Source organism: Aquarana catesbeiana, linkage group LG05 (assembly GCF_042186555.1).
Source record: "Aquarana catesbeiana isolate 2022-GZ linkage group LG05, ASM4218655v1, whole genome shotgun sequence".
NCBI classification, from domain to species: domain Eukaryota; kingdom Metazoa; phylum Chordata; class Amphibia; order Anura; family Ranidae; genus Aquarana; species Aquarana catesbeiana.
The window spans coordinates 50528083-50543237 of NC_133328.1; the positions used below are offsets into that span (position 1 = coordinate 50528083).

The 15155-nt window shown below is 43.1% G+C and overlaps 1 protein-coding gene across 2 annotated transcripts in view; it reads left to right on the forward strand.

The window, feature by feature from the left end:
• Positions 1-15155, forward strand: part of LOC141144246 (macrophage mannose receptor 1-like) — a 246203-nt gene that overhangs the window by 91794 nt on the left and 139254 nt on the right. For both annotated transcript variants that reach the window (XM_073629729.1, XM_073629727.1), the window contains exons 15-17: positions 5522-5666; positions 8609-8650; positions 10589-10752. In XM_073629729.1, coding sequence (XP_073485830.1) covers positions 5522-5666; positions 8609-8650; positions 10589-10752 — 351 coding nt within the window. The remainder of the gene's footprint in view (positions 1-5521; positions 5667-8608; positions 8651-10588; positions 10753-15155) is intronic.

The window sequence follows — 15155 nt, forward strand, 5'->3', positions numbered from 1 at the left end:
GGGTGAGGGACTTTTTTAAATGCAAAACAGTGCTTTTTTTTGTGTAGCACCCTCTAGTGTGCTAGAGTAGGTAATGCTAGGTTTTGTTAGTGCAGGTAAAATGTTTTGGCTTGGCTGGCAGCCAAGCCGGTGTTTAAATCTGGGTCAGGGTGAGTGATCCAGGGAGGCTAGTATGACTCGTTAGGCAGCATCTCTGGTACCTAGCCCTACTTTTGGAACTTGTGAAAAATTTGCATAAGAATGTGAGGGAGGTTAGGAGGAGTTGCCTGAGGTATTTATGAGGGCCCTGACCAATCCCCAACAGATGGGTTGGCAGGGGGCAGGCCCCCTCAAATACTCAGGGTGAGCCCAGCAGGGCAGCAGAGTTTGGGTGGAAGTTGGAGATGAAGTGCTAGGAGGCTGTCGGTGGGCCCTTGAGGGTAACCCCCTATTCCGAGGGGGGGTGACCTCCGGCCCGAGAGGGATCCTCTGATATCCCAAGGAGGAATCATGTCCAGTGGCACAAGAGCAAGAGTGAGGACAGCAGGATCCAGTGAGCACATCCGGGAGATCTCCAAGGAGAAAACATCCAGGAGGGCTGGTGAGTGATACAATCAGATAGGACTGAGAGGCAGCCTGAGACGACTGGTGACAGAAGTCTGAGATGGATGCAGAGTCAGTCTGGGAGGACTGTAGAAGATTAGCCAGGAAGGCTAGAGAAAGGGGCAGCCAGGTAGGCTGGCAGTACCTGAGGAGGTGGTGCTGGGATCAGTAGCCACAGAAGGACAGATGGGCACTAGGACTTTGCTACACAACCATGGGGCCAGAGGTCCCTGCCTGTAATGGGTATTTGCTATATCTGACTGAGCCCAATTGTCAGATCACCTAAAAGTTTGTGAGCTGGTCCTGGGAATTTTGTGTTACAAGCAAGTGTTGTACTGGAGGAGCTGAGGAGTGTGTAAATGTGGGGGTAGTGCTACATTTGCTTTTTTGGTTCAATAGACTTCAATGAAGAAGCTGCAGAAAAGTTATGTCATGCGTTTTTACTGCGATGGTGCAGCAATTTTACTGCAATTTTAGCCGTGATTTGTGTTTCGCTTTTTTTAATCTGTCCAACAACAATTTTGCCCCCAAAAAAGCATTTAAAATGCAAAACGCAAATTGTGGCAAAGTCACAGTAAAATTGTGTGTGCAAAAACGCAAAACGCACAGCAAAAAGCACTGCAGAAATGACCAAATGCAAACGGCATAGACATTGAACTGAGCCTAGCGCTATAGTTTAGGTAATAATGATGCCCAAAGGTTGTAATAAAAGTAGTAGTAGTCCTGGTTCTCAGCCTACACAGCCTACTCAGAGAATGAGTCACACCAGTTACTGTGCCACTACTCTGGACTTGGAAAGCACTCTGCAGATAACTAACAAAGTACACAGAAGTCCCACAAGGGCTTTTCTTTCATCTGGTGAGGTGCTTTCTCAGCTAAGCACACCCTCTTGCCTGCATGCCTAAGCTAAGGACAAATGGATACCAGGGAGTAAATGCTACATGAATCATCTGCACTTACTCAAGATGGCAGTAGCTAGAAATGTGAGGGGGGCGTTTTTCAAAGAGATTTTTACCGCCTCCAGCCACAAGTTTAACCGCCTTCCTCCCGCTTTATAAACAAATATTGGAGGGCAGGGTCTTCTCTTGTTTTGGGCTGACGTCATATGACACAGCGCCCACAGCCCCAATAGTGCCCAGCAATGACACCAATCTGTGCCCATCATTGGGGTCATTCTGTGCCCTTCAGTAATGCAAGTCAGTGCTACCTTACAGTGCTCATCAGTGCCACCTATCATTGCCCATAAGCGCCGCCTATTAGTGCCCATCAGTGCCACCTATCAGTGCCACCTATCAGTGCTGCATTTTAGTGCCTCCTTATCAGTGCAGGCTCATCAGTGCCCTTCAGTGCCACCTCATCAGTGCCCATTAGTGCAGCCTATCAGTGCCTATCAGTACAGCCTCATCAGTGTACATAAGTGAAGGAGAAAAATTACTTATTTACATACTGTTCTGACAGAAACAAATAAAAACGTTTTTTTTTTTTTTAATTTGGGCCTTTTTTCATTTTTTTAGCAAAAAATAAAAAACTTAGCAGTGATTAAATACCACCAAAAGAAAGATTTGTGGGGAAAAAATGATAAAGAATTCATTTGGGTACAGAGTTTCATGACTGCGCAATTGTCATTCAAAGTGTGACAGCGCTGAAAGCTAGAGCTGCACGATTCTGGCTAAAATGAGAATCTTGATTGTTTTGCTTAGAAGACAGATCACGATTCTCTCACGATTCCCACGGTGTAACATCATCTTTCACATTAAAACAAAAGATTTGGGCTAACTTTACTGTTTTGTTTATTTTTTTATTCATTGAAGTGTATTTTTTCCCAAAAAATTGCATTTGAAAGACCGCTGGGCAAATACAGTGTGACATAAAATATTGCAGCAATTGCCATTTTATTCCCTAGGGTCTCTGCTAAAATATATATAATGTTTGGGGGTTCCAAGTAATTTTCTAGCAAAAAATATTGATTTTAACTTAAAGTGGTGTTCCACCCAAAAAATAAAAAATATATGAAAATTCCTAAAAAAAATAAAATAAAAAAAAACATTTGGATTTTTTTTTTTAACTCACCTCTAAATGCCTGTTGCTAGGGGGTCCCTCATAGTCTGCCTCTTATAGTGCCTGGGCTGGTGACATCACTTCCCCCTTGGCACAGGAAGGACTCGGCTCTGCTCCCTCCCTCTTGTCAATCACCTGGGACCCATTACAGGTCCCAGGTGACTGAGCTGCCAATCACGGCGCGCGGCGCTGCTCGCGCATGCACAGTGGGTGCCCGGGTGTGAAGCCACAGCCCGACGCCCACAGTTGCAATGCCGGCGCTGCCAAATGGAGGGGGAGGTGAGCGGGGCTTCGATCCCCCTCATCGCTGGACCCAGGGACAGGTAAGTGTCCAATTAAAAGTCAGCAGCTGCAGTATTTGTAGCTGCTGACTTTTATTATTTTTTTTTTTAATGGGCACTCCTCTTTAAGAAAGAAGTGTCAGAAAAAGATTTAGACTTTAAGTGGTTAAACTTCCTGCATTTACACAAAAACTTGGCAGACTGCCCAGATTATTTAGTTACACAGAAGTTCTTTCCCTTTGATCTAAGAAGGAAGCTTAGTTACAATGTTTCAAGTTAAAAGACTTGGCAGAATGCCCGGATGCTTTTTTTTGACAGCTGAGTGAGCAGATGAAGTCTCTCTACTTGTTTATATGAAAGAATCTGCAGGAGAGACCGTCAGGGGAGGTGAATCGAGATCACGATTTTTTAGCGATTAATTGTGCAGCTCTACTGAAAGCTAAAAATTGGCCTGGGCGAGAAGGCGGTAAAAGCGCCCTGTATTCAAGTGGTTAAACATAGCCTTAGGTAAAGTAAGGCAGAGTAGGTGATCGGGAGTTACACACACAGAAAAACTCATCCTGCTAGCAGTAGTTCTAAAGACAGAACTGCCTTATTGATATGAGAAGTCTGAGGGGAATGATCAAACTCGCATCAGCTGACAGAAGGGCTCTGCTGACACAGATAACCACTCTTCACAACTGTGTTGAGCAGAAAAGCATCTTGGAATGTACAACGTATTGAACCTTGAGGTGGATTGGCTACAACTAGAGATGACCACATCAGGTTCCACTCCTGCCAACTAAGAACAGAAAACTGAGTTGGTAGTGGGCACAGGTTCACCAAGCCAGGGCAGATAAAGACTGGAAAATGCAGTCTGTTCTGATGGATCTCATTTTCTGCTGAGGCATACAGATGGTAGGCCAGTCACTTGGATCAGAAACCATTGGAGCAACTTTGGGATGTGGTAGAAGGTGAGATTTTTAGCATGAATGTAGCAGGTACAGAAAGCAGAATCTCAAATAAATGTTGGTGTGATGTGGATTCCATGGCACAAATAAATGAAGTAGTGTTAAACCCCCAGCATTGAGCAAAATAAAATAAACATTCCCCAGTAAACTATTTGATAAAATTCTTACTGCAGGACTTGCAGTTTCCAGATGTTCAATGTTGCTGTCTCCTCCTAGTCTCTCAGGGCTGCTTCCCTGAACTTCCAGTCTTCACAGTGAACAGTGCAGTCTCCAGCCAGACTGTTAGTTTAAAGAAGATAGAGAGGAAGCGGGTTGTGTGGTTTCTATTGATGCACACAGTATAGCGAGACACAACTCCAGTCTCTTCACGCAAGGGTGGCTCCATTATATGTTGCAAGAGAAAGGAGCCACCCTAAAACAGGAAACATGGGGCAGTGATTATGGCATCAACTTAAACTGGAACATAAGCAAAGATTAACCACTTGACATCCGCGCTATAGCCGAATGACGGCCACAGCGCGGACCTGAATTCCCGGGAGGCCGTCATTTGACGGCCTCCCCTGTGCACGCGCCCTACGGGGCGCGCGCCGAGCGCGCTGTGGTCAGCAAGTCACTGAGACTCAGGTGATCACCGATCCAAGTAAGGGGCCGGTCTCGGCCCCTTACCATGTGATCAGCTTGCAGCCAATGACAGCTGATCACATGATGTAAACAAAAGATCGGTAATCAGCTTTTTTTTTTACTCACGCTGACAGCGTGAGTAGAAAAAAAAGCCGATCACCGGCTCGGATGTGAGGGACATCGGTCCCGAAGTGGAAGAGGCACATCTGCCTCATGTGTGCCCACATAACAGTGCCCACAGTGCCACCTATCAATGCCCACAAGTGCCACCTATCAGTGCCCACAAGAGCCAGCTATCGATGCCCACCAGTAGTGCCAATCAGTGCCACCTAGCAGTGCTGCCTATCAGTTTAACTGAAAATGCCCATTATTGCCACCCATCAGTGCCCATCACTGCCACCCATCAGTGCCCATCACTGCCGCCCATCAGTGCCCATCACTGCCGCCTCATCAGTGCCCATCACTGCCGCCTCATCAGCGTACATCAATGAAGGAGAAAAATTACCTGTTTTAAATTTTTTATAACAAAATATTAAAATTTTTTTTTTTTTTTAAATTCAGTTTTTTTACAATTTTTTAAACAAAAAATAAAAACCGCAGAGCTGATCAAATACCACCAAAAGAAAGCTCTATTTGTGGGGAAAAATGATAAAAATTTCATTTGGGTACAGTGTTGTATGACCACGCAATTGTCATTCAAAGTGCGTCAGTGCTGAAAATTGGTCTGGATAGGAGGGGGGTTTATATGCCCAGTAAGCAACTGGTTAAAATATAAAGAAGCTGTGTATTCTGGGGCTAAATCAGTTGCTGAAAGTGCTTAGAAACCTAGTGCTTAGGGTTTAATATCACTTTAATGCAGTAATGAGAGCAAACAGAAGTTTTACACAGTATTAGTATAGTGTTCTTAATAAATTGCTCAGTGAATGTAAGTGGGCCATGTTGAAGGACATGAGAATAAATTCCACTTTGGGTGCCTAAAATGATCTGTGCTGCTTATGGTTGTTGATCCTTTTTCTCTGTGTCCTTTAGCTAACTTATGAAAATTGGGCATATGGAGAACCCAACAACTATTTAGGTATGGAACTGTGTGGAGAGCTGAAACTTCTGTACTCAGTGCAGTGGAATGACCAGAACTGTGAAAGTCCAAGAGATTGGATCTGTGAGCTAAAAAAAGGTAAAAACCTGAAAATATGTGGAACCAATTTTATACTGTCTACAGTGTAGGCGGTTAAGTGATATTATCACACTGCTAATATTGTAAGCTTGTTTTTTTAGTAGTGTCTATAAAGTTATTGCTTTCCCCCTTCAGTTTCTTATACTTTCTTCTTCACTTTCTTACAGTCCAAAACCATTTTTTTCATCATACACATCCAGGGTTTAAAAAGCCATAACATTTCAGAAGTATGTTCAGTACTCTTCTGCATCAGGGCCTAAAGTGTTGTTTGGGATATAAAAAAAAATTGGGGATGCACCAATACCATTTCTTTTACAACAAGTACGAGTACAGATACATTTTTTTTTTTTTTTAGTACTTGCCGATACCAGTTACCAATACTTACCGAAACTGTTTTGTTTTACGCTTTAGCTGTCAGTAATGGTACGAATTGAAAAGTTATTTACAAATGAAATAAATTTATTTTTGCTTAATTTAGAAACATGTGAAACATGTAAATATATGTTAAAGGTGTAAAAAATATTAACAAACAAAGCAAACAAAAAAAATGTTTTAGTTATACCCCTTTCACACTGAGGTGCTTTGCTAAAAATAGCGCCTGTAAAGTGCCTCTCCTGTCTCTCCAGTGTGGAAGCCCGAGGGCTTTCACACTGGAGCGGTGCGCTTGCAGGACGTTAAAAAATCTCCTGCAAGCAGCATCTTTGGAGCTCCTGCCCACTGAACTGAATGGGCACCGCTGCAGAACCTCCAGCAAAGCGCCGCTGCAGCGGCACTTTGCGGGTCGTTTTAACCCCTTTTCGGCCGCTAGTGGCCTGAAAACCCCCGCAAAAATGACGGTAAAGCGCCGCTATTTTTACAGCCGATGGCTCGGACTCCCCAGTGTGAAAGGAGCCTAATTAATAGTTTGTATAATAGAATCCAATGGCTGCGCTGCTATCAGTCTATCCAATCAAGAGGCAAGAACCCAGGCAGAGAGAGAGTGTGCGTCTTCGCTGAGGGAACGAACTGGCTCAGGTGAGTAAAATGGGGAGTGGGGCGCTGGGGGGCCTGTCAGTGGCAGAAGTTTTTTCACCTTAATGCATAGGATGCATTAAGGTGAAAAAACACGAGGGTTTACAACCCCTTTAAGGATTAATAAGTGGTTAAACAGAGGAACATTTAATAAAAAACAAAACTTTTTTTACTTGACAGGTTGCTTTAACCACTTGCCGACCGGGCCATAGCCGAAAGACGGCTACAGCACGGATGGGGCGCATCACGGATCACGGTAAATAGCCGCTGATCGCGGCCATTTACCACGTGATTGTCCCATCAAATGACGGAGCGATCACTTGTAAACAAACCGGCGTCACGTCATGATGCCGGTTCTTCCCTCCCCTCTCTGTACCGATGGGTACAGTGCGAGGGGAGAGGGGGAGAGATTGCAGCATCGCTGTGGGCTGGATGTGTAGTGCCCACAGTGCTTCTCAGTGCCAATAATCTGCAATACTCTGCAACACTGTGCAATACTCTGCCAATAATCTGCAACACTGTGCAATACTCTGCCAATACTCTGCAACACTGTGCAATACTCTGCAACACTGTGCAATACTCGCCAATACTCTGCAACACTGTGCAATACTCGCCAATACTCTGCAACACTGTGCAATACTCGCCAATACTCTGCAATACTCTGCAACACTCTGCCAATACTCGCCAATACTCTGCCAATACTCGCCAATACTTTGCCAATACTCGCCAATACTCTGCCAATACTCTGCAACACTGTGCAATACTCGCCAATACTCTGAAACACTGTGCAATACTCGCCAATACTCACCAATACTCTGCCAATACTCGCCAATACTCGCCAATACTCTGCAATAAATTTTAAACAGAAACAAAGAATTTTATTTTTTTTTTACCGAATTTTCAGTCTATTTTGATTTATAACGCAAAAAATAAAAAACCCAGAGGTGATTAAATACCACCAAAAGAAAGCTCTATTTGTGGGGAAAAAAGGACAAAAATTTCATATGGGTACAGTGTTGCATGACTGAGTAATTGTCATTCAAAGTGTGAGAGCACCGAAAGCTGAAAATTGGTCTGGTTAGGAAGGGGGTTTAAGTGCCCAGTGGGCAAGTGTTTAAACGGACTTCATCTGCAGATCAAAGTTCATCCCTTTGATCTGTAGATAAATAAAATGAAAGCTATAAAATATAAACAGTGTTTCTTTTTATCATCTTTCTGTTTCAGCAGCTAAGCAATGTTGTTGACTTTTTTGCTTTTCTTTTTTTTTTTTACCACCAATTGCCTGGACTTCGTTTATATTTCATCTGTCAACAGGGGAACCCCACTGACAGCTGAATGAGTTATCGGTTTTTAAGGAAACAGCGATCCCGCTCCTTAACAATTGATAATTGACAGGGGTTTTCTTTTGTTTTTGTTTTCTTACATGTCAGCTGTCAGTGGGGGAATCCCGCTAACAGCTGAAAAAAAAACGAGCCTGAAAGTATCAGTTTTCAGGTATCGGAACATTTTCACGAGTGCCAATACCCATGAAAATGCTTAGCATCGGTACCAATACCGGTATCGGTGCAACCCTAATAAAAATTGTAGACTTAGAGGAGTTCATAAGTTTCAGGCCTCAGCAGCATGTTGGAAGCATGGAGGGAAGCATGCCATTACCCTGGTAACATACCCAACACTGTCTGAGACAGAGCTAACATGAGATTTAGACTCAGGGTTGAGGCATAGGCATGCAGTCGCCAGGGATCGCAGAGTAAGCTGGCCAGCTGGGCTTTCAAAAGAACCTTTCACTTTTTCCTTGAATGAGCAAAGTGTCAGTTTCTCTTTAATATGCTTCAATTTATTTTGAAATGGGGGGATTGGGGATCAGTTCTTTTCCTGGATAAGCTGATTTTAACTTGCTTGCTTTCTCTCATCATCATTATCATCATCAGGTGCAGCATTAATGCCAGAACCCACAAGTCCACCATATCCCGGTAAGAAGTTTTTGTATTTAAAGGGGCACACAGCGTAACCTTGTTGTAAGAGAGTTGTTGAGAGGACTTACTTTTTTAATGTCCACTTGCCTCTAGTTTTATGTACGGATTGGCAGTGGATATAGAAGAGCTTATAGCTTATAGTTGGATAGCCTCTTTCTTTTTATTATTGTCTTTGTCCCAGCTAGGTAGATATGACCCTTTCTATATGTCCTGGTGACCATTAGGGATGAGCCGAACACCCCCCCAGTTTGGTTCGCACCAGAACATGCAAACAGGCAAAAAAGTTGTACGAACACGCGAACACCATTAAAGTCTATGGGACACGAACATGAAAAATCAAAAGTGCTCATTTTAAATGCTTATATGCAAGTTATTGCCATAAAAAGCTTATGGGCCCCAGGGGACATGTATCAATGCAAAAAAAGTTTTAAAAACTGCATTTTTTTTTCAAGAGCAGTGATTTTAATAATGCTTAAAGTGAAACAATAAAAATGAAATATTCCTTTAAATATCGTGCCTGGGGGTGCCCTTAGTATGCCTGCAAAAAAGCAAATTTTCCCCGTGTTTAGAACAATACCACAGCAAAATGACATTTCTAAAGGAAAAAACTGCTCGCGGCTGTAATGAATTGTCGGATCCCGGCAATATAGATAAAAATCATTGAAAAAAACAGCATGGGTTCCCCCCCGTCCATTACTAGGCCCTTTGGGTCTGGTATGTATATTAAGGGGAACCCTGCACCGAAATTTATAAAAAAATGTGTGGGGGGTCCCCCCAAAATCCATACCAGGCCCTTCAGGTCTAGTATGGATATTAAGGGGAACCCTGCGCCAATTTTTTTTAAAAAATGACATAGGGGTCCCCCCAAGATCCATATCAGGCCCTTCAGGTCTGGTATGAATTTTAAGGGGAACCCTGCACCAAAATTAAGTATAAATGACGTAGGGTTCCCCCCCAAAATCCATACCAGACCCTTATCCAAGCATGCGAACCTGGCAAGCCGCAGGAAAAGGGGACGGGCGAGAGGGCGCCCTACCCCTCCTGAATTGTACCAGGCCACATGCCCTCAGCATAGGGAGGGTGCTTTGGGGTCCCCCCAAAGCACCTTGTCCCCATGTTGATGGGGACAAGGGCCTCATCCCCACAACCCTTGCCCGGGGGTTGTGGGGGTCTGCGGGCAGGGGGCTTATCAGAATCTGGAAACCCTCTTTAACAAGGGGACCACCAGATCCTGGCTCCCCCTATGTGAATGGGTATCGGGTACATTGTACCTCTACTCATTCACCCAAAAGAGTGTAAAAAATAGTAAAAATGACAAGAGACAGTTTGGGACACATCCTTTATTAAAAAATAAAATAATAAAAATGTCTCGCGATGTAAATCCATCGCCCATCACGCCACCCGATGAACCGAAAAAAACAAAACAAAAAAAAAAAAACGCAACAACTCCGCCTCCATGGGAGGCTTCCGCTGACTGAAGCCTCTTCGCGATGACTCCCTATGCAATCGTTCCCTGTGCCATTTGCACATCAAATCCTTTATCAATAGATCCCTTTCTGTTGTGTCTTCTGGACAGAGAGCCAAAAGAAGTCTCCCAAACAGGACACAAAACATTGTCCAGGGTCCAGGATGACTTGGGCTCAGAGGAAGTGGGTTGAATGAAGCTGGCCATCACACTGAAGATATCCAGCAGCAGAAAAAAGTACAGTTGGGGAAATCTCTGAATTTAACCTGCATATTGCAGCAAAGGCTGTTTTTTTATTTTATCTTTTAATGGGCTATTAATTTTTTTCCCTTTGATTTAATTATTTTACCGCCATAATTTACAGTCTCAAATTTTTTTCAGGCAGCACAAAAATTTTAGGAGATGTGCTATTACTTTTGTTGTGTCATTTTGAATCCTTTTTTGACTTTGTTTTCCTCCCTGTCTGACAGAGTTTAACCTGACCACTGATGGTTGGCTGGTCAAAGGTGACAAGCAGTATTATATTGGCAAGGATGAGATGCCCATGGAAAAGGCACGAGATTTTTGCAGGCGTAATTTTGGAGACTTAGCCACAATTCATGATAAAGAAGAAGGGACATTTCTATGGCGATATGTAAGTACTCTTCTGTATTAAATATTTGAACACTTGATTAGTCCTAGTAGTCCCACTATTAAGATGGTTTCAAAATCCTGGACCATGGCAGCATCCCTTTACTTACTTTACCCTCAGCCCCACTATTCTGTTGGCAGTTGGGTGTGAAGTTGAAGCCCTTTGTAAGCTCTACATTAATCCCCTTTGGAGCCTACTCAAGTCTGGGGATTCTCTTCATGCCCTTGCATGACTGCGCAGGTGGACCAGTGGCCAATTAAAAGGCTCAACACTGTGACATGTATGGAAGGGAAGTAAGTCTAATAAACCCCTATGCTCCTAGAGACTGGGCATTTCTCTTAAGTCATAGCAACAAGCAGAGTGGTAGAAAGTGGAGGTAAGTATATGTAGGGACAGTGGCGGCTGGTGCTTATTATTGGGGGGGTGGCAAACAAGCAGGCCTCGGTAGGTACTCACACTGCTCCCCGCTCTCCGCACTGGCTCCCTGCTCTCTGCACTGGCTCCCACTCATCTACACCAGCTACCCGCTCTCCACACTGGTTCCCGCTCTCCGCATCAGCTCCAGCTCATCCACTCCGTCTCTTCCCTCCCGGGTAGGAAGTGGGTCCTGAGACCCTATTGGCCAGGAGTCCTAAGTCTCCCTGGCCATACGGTTCTCAGGACCCACTTCCTGATTGTCCGGAAGGAGAATCAGGAAGGCAATAGCGAATATTAATTCACTATTGTCACACAACTGGGTGGGCTCAGGGCGCAGTGCTCTGCGCCCCGGGCCCACCCTTTTTAGAAGCCAATTAGAGCCTCATGCTCTAATCATATGCTTCAAAAAAAAAAAAAACCCATTGCAAATCCATGCGTCCGGCACCCTGCATGTAGATTAGGGGCCGACCGGGTGCATAGATTAGGGGTGCGGCGCCCCGTATGGACGGGCCGCCACTATGTAGGAATGCAGTTGAACAATAAAGTGAGCATGACCATTGTGGTTTTACTCGTGACGAGTGGCTAAAAGGTCCCGAAACGCGTATAGCTTACAACTACCGATAGGTGTACCCAATTAACAATCATGTATGGACGTTCCATCTTCATCTGTGTTCTTTCCTTGCAACCCCTTCCAACTGACACCAATGTGTCACATATTTCATATCAATTGTGTTTTTTAGTTATTTAATTTTTCATGTATCTGCAAAACAAGTCCTTGTTGGAATGTATATCTTGATGAAATATAGAGTATTAATATTAGCTATATGCAATAAAACTATGTAAATATATGACCATTTTGAATATATTAAAACCTGCTTTTTACCTAATTTTTGTATTTGCTCCCGTGTGCCTCATTCAAAATCCCGCCCTTTGCTCCTTTCTTTTTTATATATTGAATCGGGATGGAGGAGGGGATCTGAACGCCCGCTTTAACCTCATTTAAAGTCCCAAACTACTCTTCTGTTTTTAATTAGATGGACAAATGTCCACTCTACAGCTTTCATCAAAATGACAATGGACATAATACTTGGAGTACATCTTTTGTCTGACAGTCCTGAGTCATATCACATATATTGATGGGTAGGAGTTCTACAGAGGAATCCAAAGGCATAACTTAATTTAAAGTGTGTTCAAAGTGAAAAAATACAATAAATCACTGGCGCAAAGGTTTCAAAAACCAAAAAAGGAAAGGAAAACTGGGTTGCTGCTGCTTTAAATGGTATATGAACTCATGTACCAAACTGTATAATAAGTTAATTGATATAGATGTTGCACTTACCCTTTCTATATAAAAGTGCGACAATGTGTACAAAATGAAATCAATACATATTTCCATTGATTAAATCTCATATATATTGATTTCATTTTGTACACATTGTTGCACTTTTATATATACTCACCGGTCACTTTATTAGGCTAGTACGGGGTTGGACCCCCTTTTTCCTTCATAACTGCCTTAATTCTTTGTGGTATAGAATCAACAAGGTGTTGGAAACATTCTATAGAGATTTTGGTCCATATTGACACGATAGCAACACGCAGTTGCTGCAAATTTGTCGGCTGCACATCCATGATGCGAATCTCCCATTCCACCACATCCCAAAGGTGCTCTAATGGAATGATATCTGGTGACTGTGGAGGCCATTGGAGTACAGTGAGCTCATTGTCATGTTCAGGAAACCAGCGGTGAGATGATTTGAGCTTTGTGACATGGTGCATTATACTGCTGGAAGGAGCCATCAGAAGATGAGTACACTGTAGTCATAAAGGGATGGACATGGTCAGCAACAATACTCAGGTAGGCCGTGGTGTTTAAACGATGCTCAGTTGGTTCTAAGGGGCCCAAAGTGTGCCAAGAAAATACCCCCCACACCATTACACCCTCCATCACCAGCCTGAACCAATGATACAAGGCAGGATGGATCCATGCTTTTATGTTGTTTTTGCCAAATTCTGACCGTAACCATCTGAATGTTGCAGCTGAGATGGAGACTCATCAGAACAGGCAACGTTTTCCCAATCTTCTATTGTCCAATTTTGCTGTAGTCCATCTGCTTCAGGTTCAATATGTTGTGTGTTCAGAGATGGTATTCTGCATACCTTGGTTTTATCTTCAATGGTTTTTTTTTCAAGTTTTCAGATTTTCCATAGTAAAACAGAAGTACAAAATAAGTAAACAGTTTTGTAGTGGTATTTACAGCATCACAATCTATAACAAATATAAACTTTCTGTAATGTGGTACTGACATTTTGTCTCCTGAGATGTCATTAATGATATTATTGCTATATTCGTGTTTTTCGAGTGACGTCTATGCCTAGGCTAAATTGACATTTTTAGATTTCAGCATTAGGACCCTCATTTTTTTAATTTATTTTTTATCAGACCAATCAGGGATGGCATGAAGAGGTAATTATACCTTAAAGAGAGATAGAGTAAGAAAGAAAGGAAGAAGGAAAGAGTTAGAGTTTTTGAAAGTGACCCCCGTACCCCGATCCCCGCCCCCCGCCGGCCCCTTTACATCAATATAGTTCTGGGATCTCCTGTTAAGTACCGGGTCCAGGGGCTCCATATCTTTTCGAACTGTTGCATTTTATCATGTAAGATCGCAGTCATTCGTTCATTTAACATGATCCAGGAGAGCTTGTGTTTGAGCTGATCGAATGGCACCACTGCCGATTTCCATGATTTAGCTATTGCATACCTTGGTTGTAACGAGTGGTTATTTGAGTTACTGTTGCCTTTCTATCAACTCAAACCAGTCTGCCCATTCTCTTCTGACATCAACAAGGCATTTTTGTCCACACAACTGCCACTCACTGGATATTTTCTCTTTTTTGGACCATTCTCTGTATACGCTACAGATGGTTATGTATGAAAATTCCAGTAGATGAGCAGTTTTTGAAATTCTCAGACCAGCCTGTCTGGCACCAACAACCATGCCATGTTCAAAGTCACTTTAATCCCCTTTCATCTCTATTCTGATGCTCAGTTTGAACTTCAGCAAGTCGTCTTCACCACGTCTAGATGCCTAAATGCATTGAGTTGCTGCCATGTGATTGGCTAATTAGCAATTTGTGTTACCAAGCAATTGAAGAGGTGTACCTTATAAAGTGGCTGGTGAGTGTAGAAAGGGTAAGCACAGCTTCTATAACAATAAAAACTTTATTTAAAACTATTAAACAGTAGTGATGAACAAACCAGTTAGCTTGAGACAGAACATACGTGGCTTTGGGATGCTCTGAACCTAACTTTGAGCCAAATGGTCAATCTGCACTTTACTTGGACCTCTTTACATAGTGAACTGGTTAAAATGTTGGAAGGCTTGCTGGCTAGATTGCTCCTTTTTTTTAAAAATTGGAGTCCACAGGGTGCTACGCAAAAATAAAACACCAGAATGAACCAGAAAAATTAGGGTGGTCCCCTCCCAAGGAGAAAGAACCCCTCCCTGGCCCCAGGGGATGCAAGACTCCTGATCGAGGCAAGGCTTACTGAGGTCCATCTAGTCAAAAGGCCCAGCGGACCCCACTCCTCATGATCAGCTAAAGCCAACCAATGAGTACTGGGTGGGGGGATCTCGCAAAGAGACTCCCAAAGTCACTGCTGAATCAAATATTTCCACAATGAAGTGAATAATGGTTGCTTCAATATGGATCATCCAGTCATCTGACCAATCATCCAACCATCATCAGTTCTCATTGTTTCCAGTAGAGAGCCCCTTCATGGCCTTAGTCTCTTATTTAGCCATTTAATATTTCATTTTCTATCATTTGTTCATCAATGTACAAGCAATGTATTTCATGGGCCAGGTAGTCACTTCATCAGAACAAACAGTAAATTCTGTACTAAGCATGTTAAATGAATAGAGAATTAAAGCAGACCTTCAGTCGTTTTTTCAACTTTCCATCTATTAAATCTTCTGCCCTTGTTG